The sequence below is a fragment of the Cherax quadricarinatus genome, chromosome 5 (assembly GCF_038502225.1).
Source record: "Cherax quadricarinatus isolate ZL_2023a chromosome 5, ASM3850222v1, whole genome shotgun sequence".
Taxonomy (NCBI): Eukaryota; Metazoa; Arthropoda; class Malacostraca; order Decapoda; family Parastacidae; genus Cherax; species Cherax quadricarinatus.
Genome location: NC_091296.1, coordinates 44,105,810 through 44,117,834, shown reverse-complemented (window position 1 = coordinate 44,117,834; position 12,025 = coordinate 44,105,810). Strand labels below are relative to the sequence as shown.

Here is a 12,025-nt window from a genome sequence, read left to right as displayed (position 1 = left end):
CCAGCAGCAGGATGTTGGTGGGCAGGAGTTGGGAGATTTCCCAAACAGTGGTCAGTTTTCAAAAGCTTTTCCTGGAATTGCTGGGAAGATTTTCAATCTTTACTGCCAAAACTTCAACTACACTATTTGAAGTGCTTAAGAGTTCTGAGCGAATGAGCTGTTGGATCTGCCGCATCTGAATAGGTTATAAACTGGGATTCATATTTAGTTGTCAAAACGATCCTTTATGTGGGTCTCTGTGAAAGCTGCATACATTGCATTTGACTCTGTGGGCAGTACCTTGATGAAAGGAATTTTGTTGCTTGTTGATGGCTTTAGACCCCGTATGTTTGCAAAGATAAATGTCAAATTGATGGAATGTAGGGAGGCTTTGTTTGCTGGCAATAATATCTGTTATTCTGAAGTGGAGGCCAATGACTGCCCATCCACTCTAGAAGTGTTTTCAGTTGGTGTAAGATTTCTGTTATTTCTTACCATTCTTTTTTTCTTCCTGGCACTAAAAAAAAAAAACTCCATCGCTGGAGTGGTTTTGACTCCCCTCTTTTGTTTCCCATGGTCTAGGTCATCTGTATTTTCTTGTCCCCTTCAGACGGTGTGTGCCTGACAATATATGTTGTAGCATTGTCTTTCATGGACTGAGGAGTGACACAATCCCGAGTAAAATAAGTTACTAGAAGAGTTGCATTCTCCTGTTGTCATGTGGGTGAGGCATTTTTTGGGATGGTTAAAAGTGCACGTCGCACCTGTTTTCCTGTCTTACCACTGCCTACAGCCCCTGTACCAACATCAGCGCTTCCACCAGTTTTTACTGGCAATGTGTCAACACTACTTCCCAAAGCGTCATCCTCTTTTATTCAATTTCCAGCAGTATTGCTATTTTGTTCCTCTGGAAATTGTATAATGGTGTCTTTACCTATTTCATCACCAGAGCCACTATCTCCATCTGGTGCACTTTCCTCCAGGAGAACACCAGCACCCTCTGGTGAACTGTCCTCCAAGACAGCACCAGTACCAAGGGTGACAGCCCCATCTGACCCACTCCTTTTATTTTCCCTGCTGTTATACAAGACTGTCATGTTTTCTAGAGATATTTTATGTTGGTGTTCCTGTCTTTTAGTACAGATGTAATTTTCTTCCACAGGTCTTTCTCGCTTGGGAAGACCCAAAAACATTATCCTGATTTCAAATCAATAGTGGCTGATTGCTTAAAGTCCATACATGACCCATGGGACCATTTACCACAGAGATTGCATGCAATCAAAGTGTGACTACGTCTGTCACTCGATGCAGATTGCACAGATTTTCTGTTGGTAGGAGGCCTGGTCACAGACCGGGCCGCGGGGGCGTTGACCCCCGGAACTCTCTCCAGGTAAACTCTCCAGTAGTTTACAGAAAGTTTACTGGAAAAAATATTTGGTTTTCTGTTGTGTGTACTGCGACCACTGTTACCTCTACATTTTTTATGTATTTCCACAAGTTACTGTATACTTCTTGTATTTCCATAAAAAAGAAAGAAATATATATTTTTATAGATTATATATAAGTTTCAGTGTCCCACTGAACTCTTGGCACACTTGACAGCTCTCCTAGCTAGCTAGTGTAAACCACACTGAACTTCTGGCACACTTGACAGCTCTCCTAGCTAGCTAGTGTAAACCACACTGAACTCTTGGCACACTTGACAGCTCTCCTAGCTAGCTAGTGTAAACCACACTGAACTTCTGGCACACTTGACAGCTCTCCTAGCTAGCTAGTGTAAACCACACTGAACTCTTGGCACACTTGACAGCTCTCCTAGCTAGCTAGTGTAAACCACACTGAACTCTTGGCACACTTGACAGCTCTCCTAGCTAGCTAGTGTAAACCACACTGAACTTCTGGCACACTTGACAACTCTCCTAGCTAGCTAGTGTAAACCACCACTATAAAAGTATTTAGTTTTCAGTCTTAGTTTAGTTAGTTTAATATGTTTATTATGCACTCCATACCCATCCTGTGTGGTCTTCAGTGTTTGATATACTTTTATGTATTTTTTTATAGTTTCACTGTCCCGCACATCAATTTTTTCCCCTTGGTACACTTACATATCTCCTAGAAGCTAGCTGGTGTAAAAGTCTACTGTAAAAGTACTTGGCTTTAAAACGTGTACTGGTAAAATGTTTGACTTGCGTGTTGGGTGAACTGGTGACCTCTGGTAGCTTCCAGGTGATGGGTGAACTGGTGCCACCTGGAGCCTTTAGATTTTTAAGTTTGAGATTTTGGGCTGTTATATATCACTGTACTAAAAAAAACCATACCACGGGTGGGGTTAGAACCCGCGATCAGAGAGTCACAAAACTTCAGACTCTCTGACCGCGGGTTCTAACCTCACCCGTGGTATGGTTTGTTTGCAATCGTGTCATTACGATTTCGTGAGGCACTGTACTGAACTTTTTCTAGATTTTATTTTCTAACACGACCACACCAGGTCAGGAATTCAGCATATTGATGTCTGGATTATAAATAAAGGTTGATAACTTCGTTTTTTTATTTATAATAGTTATAATTATTTATGCAACTAACATTCTCAATCTCCATTTCATATGCCCCATTCCCATTCATACCCCTAAGCATACACCCATACCATACCCATATCCATACCCTAACTCCTGCCCATAACACCTGGATAGCCAGGCTGTTGCTGCAAGTGGACTAGAGGCCTTCATAGGCATAACAACATGATGATCTGGCACTTAGTGAAGGTAACAGTCTAGTCAGAGGTCGGAGAACTGGGCTAAATTTTCCCAAATGGGGTAAAAATTAAAATCTTGGTGGTAATGAAGGCTCAAACATACAAATAAAATTGCAAAAAAAAAAAAATATTATTTAATAAGCGAGGCAAATTATGAGTTATATTTTTTCAAGCAAATAATTTTTATTCGAGTGGGTAATTTCGCTGAACACAAATTTGTTTAGGGATAATACCGACAAAAGTTCGCCAACCTCTGGACTCTTAGTTACTTACAAAACATGTGTCACTGTTGCGGTAATGATCCTTGTCAGGTTGAATAACTAACCATTAATGAAATAATTATAAATATATGTGCATTCAGAGCAAAAGAGACTAAAGTCGATAAAGTCATCACAATTTATGCAAGAAGCTAACATGTCTCTACGTGAAGGAAACTAATTTTCTCAAAATAAAAAGAGAAGCATTTCAAATTATTTAGGACAACCTGTAGCGAAAATTAACAATGTTTTATGTCGTAGATGTAGAGTTAAATATCTAAAAAACCTCAATTGTACCACATGATTAAATAGAAAAAGGAAAGAGTAAAAAGAAAATAAATGGTGAAGTACTCTGCTCTTCTAATTCCTTATTTCTCCATGGAGGTGTTGGAGGAGGATGCTACTACCTGAGTACTTGAGGAAGTACCTTGTGGATCCTATTGTCTTAGTGCTGTGAGATAGTACCTTGTGGATCCTACTGTCTTAGTGCTGTGAGATAGTACCTTGTGGATCCTACTGTCTTAGTGCTGTGAGATAGTACCTTGTGGATCCTGCTGTCTTAGTGCTGTGAGATAGTACCTTGTGGATCCTACTGTCTTAGTGTTGTGAGATAGTACCTTGTGGATCCTGCTGTCTTAGTGCTGTGAGATAGTACCTTGTGGATCCTACTGTCTTAGTGCTGTGAGATAGTACCTTGTGGATCCTGTCTTAGAACCTGAGATAGTACCTTGTGGATCCTGTCTTAGAACCTGAGATATTACCTAGTGGATCCTACTGTCTCAGAAACTGAGATAGTACCATGTGAATTCTACTGCCATAGTGCTGTGAGATAGTACCTTGTGGCTCCTACTGTTTTAGAGCCTGAGATAGTACCTTGTGGATTCTACTGTCTTAGAACCTGAGATAGTACCTCGTGGATCCTACTGTCTTATTATCTGTAGAAGTACCTTGTTGACCCTACTGTCTTAGTTCCTGGGAGAGTAACTTGTGGATCCTACTTAGTACCTGAGGAAGTACCTTGTGGTTCCTACTGTCTTACTACCTTAGGAAGGACCTTGTGAATTCTACTGTCTTAATACACGAAGAAGAACCTTGAAGATACCATCTCGCTCGTGCTGGGGGCAGTGATTGTGGGTGACGAGGACTCTGGCAGCTGCAGTGAGGGCGTGTCTGAAGTGTTGGTGGCATAGGAGGGCATCTAGTCCCTGGAGGAAGGTGTCTGGGCTAGAGTACAGAACACCTGTCACACAATGACTTACCACGGAGGCGTTGCCGGGAATGTCTCTGGCTAGCACCGGAGTTCCTGTGGAGAATGAAGGAATAATTAGGTGTAAATAAAGAAGTGCTGAAGACAGTAATGAAGAAACACAGGAACTGAGCATGTTTTTGTTGGGAAAATGTTTCACTCTAAGTGGAGTTTTATTAAATCTATAATGTATCTGAAGATGAGAACAGGAACAGCAAAGGTAAACTGGATGTATTTTGGCCGCTGCACGATCTCAGAGAATCATCTTCCATCCTATAAGTGGGTGGGTGGGAATACTTAGTTTAGAGAAAGACCTGCCTAGTATGGGCCAGTAGGCCTGCTGCAGTGTTCCTCCAGCCTGATTGTTGACTCCCAGACCGTCTTAGCCCCCCCCCCAACACTAAAATATCCTTTATAAAACATAAATGCATTTGGTATAGACAAAACACAAACATATTCTAAATATTATTTTCATGTGGTTAAAAATGATACTTAATGGAATGAAAAGAAATTTAGGATTAAAAATCCAGTGAATACATACTGGACAAAATCCTAAGATTTGATTTGAATTTTTGAGTTGTGAACTACTGTTAAAGACACCAGGAACTGCATGTAATGAATACTCAGCAAGAAGCTAACTAAAGTTTGTATTCTTTTCGAAAGATTTATAAGTCTGGAATTTTATGACATTATTATTTATAGCTGATACTGAACCTCTGACGTGTCTAGACTGATAATCCAACCGGAGTTACTGTCACCCTTGAGACTTTAAGATGATTATCAAGACGGTCGTTGATCATCTATGAATTTTAAAAGACATGTAGATCAACATGGATATTGAACATTTTAATTAAATTTATTGCATATATGTTGTCAAGTAATTGTTGCCACCTTTTGTACATTCATGTTGAAAAAGTTTCTGATGTGACGATCCCATATGAACTGAGAATACAAGACGATTGCCATCTGTACCACAAGGTATTATGATTGACAAAGATCCTATAATGACGTTTTTGGGGCAAAACGCCCACTGTGTGGGCGTTTTATACTATTTCTCTATTTCGTGTGGGTATTTTATACTGTTTCTCACCACAGAGTTACAGTCACTGAGACACTCACCATCCTGTTCTTTACATTAAGAAAGTTCTAAAAATAAACTAGACCATGAACTTATCGATACGAATCAAATGAATAATTCACTATGATAAACAATAATTGTTATTCATTGTAAACAGTTCATCATATGTGAGACTCTCAGCCGATTATTACTATTATAATATTGATAATTCTTACTTTATAAATTCTACCTATAATGGCCAACTAATATTTACTCTTAGCTGAGACCACCTCTTCTACTGTCACTCAGCTAAGACTACATCTTCTACTGTCACTCAGCTAAGACTACATCTTCTACTGTCACTCAGCTAAGACTACATCTTCTACTGTCACTCAGCTAAGACTACATCTTCTACTGTCACTCAGCTAAGACTACCTCTTCTACTGTCACTCAGCTAAGACTACATCTTCTACTGTCACTCAGCTAAGACTACATCTTCTACTGTCACTCAGCTAAGACTACATCTTCTACTGTCACTCAGCTAAGACTACATCTTCTACTGTCACTCAGCTAAGACTACATCTTCTACTGTCACTCAGCTAAGACTACCTCTTCTACTGTCACTCAGCTAAGACTACATCTTCTACTGTCACTCAGCTAAGACTACATCTTCTACTGTCACTCAGCTAAGACTACCTCTTCTACTGTCACTCAGCTAAGACTACATCTTCTACTGTCACTCAGCTAAGACTACATCTTCTACTGTCACTCAGCTAAGACTACCTCTTCTACTGTCACTCAGCTAAGACTACATCTTGTACTGTCACTCAGCTAAGACTACACCTTCTACTGTCACTCAGCTAAGACTACATCTTCTACTCTCACTCAGCTAAGACTACCTCTTCTGTCACTCAGCTATGACTACATCTTCTACTGTCACTCAGCTACGACTACATCTTCTACTGTCACTCAGCTAAGACTGCCTCTTCTACTGTCACTCAGCTACGACTACATCTTCTACTGTCACTCAGCTAAGACTGCCTCTTCTACTGGCACTCAGCTAAGACTACCTCTTCTACTGTCACTCAGCTAAGACTACCTCTTCTACTGCCACTCAGCTAAGACTACCTCTTCTACTGTCACTCAGCTAAGATAACCTCTTCTACTGTCACTCAGCTAAGACTACATCTTCTACTGGCACTCAGCTAAGACTACATCTTCTACTGTCACTCAGCTAAGACTACCTCTTCTACTGTCACTCAGCTAAGACTACCTCTTCTACTGTCACTCAGCTAAGACTACCTCTTCTACTGTCACTCAGCAAAGATAACCTCTTCTACTGTCACTCAGCTAAGACTACATCTTCTACTGTCACTCAGCTAAGACTACATCTTCTACTGTCACTCAGCTAAGACTACATCTTCTACTGTCACTCAGCTAAGACTACATCTTCTATTGTCACTCAGCTAAGACTACCTCTTCTACTGTCACTCAGCTAAGACTACCTCTTCTACTGTCACTCAGCTAAGACTACATCTTCTACTGTCACTCAGCTAAGACTACCTCTTCTACTGTCACTCAGCTAAGACTACATCTTCTACTGTCACTCAGCTAAGACTACATCTTCTACTGTCACTCAGCTAAGACTACATCTTCTACTGTCACTCAGCTAAGACTACCTCTTCTACTGTCACTCAGCTAAGACTACCTCTTCTACTGTCACTCAGCTAAGACTACCTCTTCTACTGTCACTCAGCTAAGACTACATCTTCTACTGTCACTCAGCTAAGACTACCTCTTCTACTGTCACTCAGCTAAGACTACATCTTCTACTGTCACTCAGCTAAGACTACATCTTCTACTGTCACTCAGCTAAGACTACATCTTCTACTGTCACTCAGCTAAGACTACCTCTTCTACTGTCACTCAGCTAAGACTACCTCTTCTACTGTCACTCAGCTAAGACTACCTCTTCTACTGTCACTCAGCTAAGACTACATCTTCTACTGTCACTCAGCTAAGACTACCTCTTCTACTGTCACTCAGCTAAGACTACCTCTTCTACTGTCACTCAGCTAAGACTACCTCTTCTACTGTCACTCAGCTAAGACTACATCTTCTACTGGCACTCAGCTAAGACTACCTCTTCTACTGGCACTCAGCTAAGACTACCTCTTCTACTGTCACTCAGCTAAGACTACCTCTTCTGCTGTCACTCAGCTAAGACTACATCTTCTACTGTCACTCAGCTAAGACTACATCTTCTACTGTCACTCAGCTAAGACTACATCTTCTACTGTCACTCAGCTAAGACTACATCTTCTACTGGCACTCAGCTAAGACTACCTCTTCTACTGTCACTCAGCTAAGACTACCTCTTCTACTGTCACTCAGCTACGACTACATCTTCTACTGTCACTCAGCTAAGACTACCTCTTCTACTGTCACTCAGCTAAGACTACATCTTCTATTGGCACTCAGCTAAGACTACCTCTTCTACTGTCACTCAGCTAAGACTACATCTTCTACTGGCACTCAGCTAAGACTACCTCTTCTACTGGCACTCAGCTAAGACTACCTCTTCTACTGTCACTCAGCTAAGACTACCTCTTCTGCTGTCACGCAGCTAAGACTACATCTTCTACTGTCACTCAGCTAAGACTACATCTTCTACTGTCACTCAGCTAAGACTACATCTTCTACTGTCACTCAGCTAAGACTACATCTTCTACTGGCACTCAGCTAAGACTACCTCTTCTACTGGCACTCAGCTAAGACTACCTCTTCTACTGTCACTCAGCTAAGACTACCTCTTCTGTCACTCAGCTATGACTACATCTTCTACTGTCACTCAGCTACGACTACATCTTCTACTGTCACTCAGCTAAGACTGCCTCTTCTACTGTCACTCAGCTAAGACTACCTCTTCTACTGCCACTCAGCTAAGACTACCTCTTCTACTGTCACTCAGCTAAGATAACCTCTTCTACTGTCACTCAGCTAAGACTACATCTTCTACTGGCACTCAGCTAAGACTACCTCTTCTACTGTCACTCAGCTAAGACTACATCTTCTACTGTCACTCAGCTAAGACTACATCTTCTACTGTCACTCAGCTAAGACTACCTCTTCTACTGTCACTCAGCTAAGACTACCTCTTCTACTGTCACTCAGCTAAGACTACATCTTCTACTGTCACTCAGCTAAGACTACATCTTCTACTGTCACTCAGCTAAGACTACATCTTCTACTGTCACTCAGCTAAGACTACCTCTTCTACTGTCACTCAGCAAAGATAACCTCTTCTACTGTCACTCAGCTAAGACTACATCTTCTACTGGCACTCAGCTAAGACTACCTCTTCTACTGTCACTCAGCTAAGACTACATCTTCTACTGTCACTCAGCTAAGACTACATCTTCTACTGGCACTCAGCTAAGACTACCTCTTCTACTGGCACTCAGCTAAGACTACCTCTTCTACTGTCACTCAGCTAAGACTACTTCTTCTACTCGCACTCAGCTAAGACTACCTCTTCTACTGTCACTCAGCTAAGACTACCTCTTCTACTGGCACTCAGCTAAGACTACATCTTCTACTGGCACTCAGCTAAGACTACCTCTTCTACTGGCACTCAGCTAAGACTACATCTTCTACTGTCACTCAGGTAAGACTACCTCTTCTACTGTCACTTAGCTAAGACTACCTCTTCTACTGTCACTCAGCTAAGACTACATCTTCTACTGTCACTCAGCTAAGACTACATCTTCTACTGTCACTCAGCTAAGACTACATCTTCTACTGTCACTCAGCTAAGACTACATCTTCTACTGTCACTCAGCTAAGACTACATCTTCTACTGGCACTCAGCAAAGACTACATCTTCTACTGTCACTCAGCTAAGACTATCTCTTCTACTGTCACTCAGCTAAGACTACCTCTTCTACTGTCACTCAGCTAAGACTACATCTTCTACTGTCACTCAGCTAAGACTACCTCATCTACTGGCACTCAGCTAAGACTACCTCTTCTACTCTCACTCAGCTAAGACTACCTCTTCTACTGTCACTCAGCTAAGACTACATCTTCTACTGGCACTCAGCTAAGACTACCTCTTCTACTGTCACTCAGCTAAGACTACATCTTCTACTGGCACTCAGCTAAGACTACATCTTCTACTGTCACTCAGCTAAGACTACATCTTCTACTGGCACTCAGCTAAGACTCCCTCTTCTACTGGCACTCAGCTAAGACTACCTCTTCTACTGTCACTCAGCTAAGACTACCTCTTCTGCTGTCACTCAGCTAAGACTACATCTTCTACTGTCACTCAGCTAAGACTACATCTTCTACTGTCACTCAGCTAAGACTACCTCTTCTACTGGCACTCAGCTAAGACTACCTCTTCTACTGTCACTCAGCTAAGACTACATCTTCTACTGTCACTCAGCTAAGACTACATCTTCTACTGTCACTCAGCTAAAACTACATCTTCTACTGTCACTCAGCTAAGACTACATCTTCTACTGTCACTCAGCTAAGACTACATCTTCTACTGTCACTCAGCTAAGACTACATCTTCTACTGGCACTCAGCTAAGACTACATCTTCTACTGTCACTCAGCTAAGACTATCTCTTCTACTGTCACTCAGCTAAGACTACCTCTTCTACTGTCACTCAGCTAAGACTACATCTTCTACTGTCACTCAGCTAAGACTACCTCATCTACTGGCACTCAGCTAAGACTACCTCTTCTACTCTCACTCAGCTAAGACTACCTCTTCTACTGTCACTCAGCTAAGACTACCTCTTCTACTGTCACTCAGCTAAGACTACCTCTTCTACTGTCACTCAGCTAAGACTACATCTTCTACTGGCACTCAGCTAAGACTACATCTTCTACTGGCACTCAGCTAAGACTACCTCTTCTACTGTCACTCAGCTAAGACCACCTCTTCTACTGTCACTCAGCTAAGACTACCTCTTCTACTGTCACTCAGCAAAGATAACCTCTTCTACTGTCACTCAGCTAAGACTACATCTTCTACTGTCACTCAGCTAAGACTACATCTTCTACTGTCACTCAGCTAAGACTACATCTTCTACTGTCACTCAGCTAAGACTACATCTTCTACTGTCACTCAGCTAAGACTACCTCTTCTACTGTCACTCAGCTAAGACTACCTCTTCTACTGTCACTCAGCTAAGACTACATCTTCTACTGTCACTCAGCTAAGACTACCTCTTCTACTGTCACTCAGCTAAGACTACATCTTCTACTGTCACTCAGCTAAGACTACATCTTCTACTGTCACTCAGCTAAGACTACATCTTCTACTGTCACTCAGCTAAGACTACCTCTTCTACTGTCACTCAGCTAAGACTACCTCTTCTACTGTCACTCAGCTAAGACTACCTCTTCTACTGTCACTCAGCTAAGACTACATCTTCTACTGTCACTCAGCTAAGACTACCTCTTCTACTGTCACTCAGCTAAGACTACATCTTCTACTGTCACTCAGCTAAGACTACATCTTCTACTGTCACTCAGCTAAGACTACATCTTCTACTGTCACTCAGCTAAGACTACCTCTTCTACTGTCACTCAGCTAAGACTACCTCTTCTACTGTCACTCAGCTAAGACTACCTCTTCTACTGTCACTCAGCTAAGACTACATCTTCTACTGTCACTCAGCTAAGACTACCTCTTCTACTGTCACTCAGCTAAGACTACCTCTTCTACTGTCACTCAGCTAAGACTACCTCTTCTACTGTCACTCAGCTAAGACTACATCTTCTACTGGCACTCAGCTAAGACTACCTCTTCTACTGGCACTCAGCTAAGACTACCTCTTCTACTGTCACTCAGCTAAGACTACCTCTTCTGCTGTCACTCAGCTAAGACTACATCTTCTACTGTCACTCAGCTAAGACTACATCTTCTACTGTCACTCAGCTAAGACTACATCTTCTACTGTCACTCAGCTAAGACTACATCTTCTACTGGCACTCAGCTAAGACTACCTCTTCTACTGTCACTCAGCGAAGACTACCTCTTCTACTGTCACTCAGCTACGACTACATCTTCTACTGTCACTCAGCTAAGACTACCTCTTCTACTGTCACTCAGCTAAGACTACATCTTCTATTGGCACTCAGCTAAGACTACCTCTTCTACTGTCACTCAGCTAAGACTACATCTTCTACTGGCACTCAGCTAAGACTACCTCTTCTACTGGCACTCAGCTAAGACTACCTCTTCTACTGTCACTCAGCTAAGACTACCTCTTCTGCTGTCACTCAGCTAAGACTACATCTTCTACTGTCACTCAGCTAAGACTACATCTTCTACTGTCACTCAGCTAAGACTACATCTTCTACTGTCACTCAGCTAAGACTACATCTTCTACTGGCACTCAGCTAAGACTACCTCTTCTACTGGCACTCAGCTAAGACTACCTCTTCTACTGTCACTCAGCTAAGACTACCTCTTCTGTCACTCAGCTATGACTACATCTTCTACTGTCACTCAGCTACGACTACATCTTCTACTGTCACTCAGCTAAGACTGCCTCTTCTACTGTCACTCAGCTAAGACTACCTCTTCTACTGCCACTCAGCTAAGACTACCTCTTCTACTGTCACTCAGCTAAGATAACCTCTTCTACTGTCACTCAGCTAAGACTACATCTTCTACTGGCACTCAGCTAAGACTACTTCTTCTACTGTCAC

General features: G+C 42.0%; 1 protein-coding gene across 5 annotated transcripts in view; it reads right to left on the bottom strand.

Annotated features, from left to right (window-relative positions):
* Positions 1-2,513: 2,513 nt before the first annotated feature.
* The window catches only part of LOC128684764 (collagen alpha-1(I) chain), a 195,684-nt gene continuing 186,172 nt past the window's right edge, over positions 2,514-12,025 (bottom strand). For 2 of the 5 annotated variants that reach the window (XR_011394188.1, XR_011394190.1), the window contains one exon: positions 4,276-4,291. Coding sequence is in view for 2 of the 5 variants with exons in the window: in XM_070101711.1 (XP_069957812.1) it covers positions 4,053-4,291 (239 nt within the window). In the remaining 3 variants the exon portion in view is untranslated. Of the gene's footprint in view, positions 4,292-12,025 lie in introns of all 5 variants that reach the window. The other 3 variants (XR_011394187.1, XM_070101711.1, XM_070101722.1) reach the window with 3 other exon arrangements.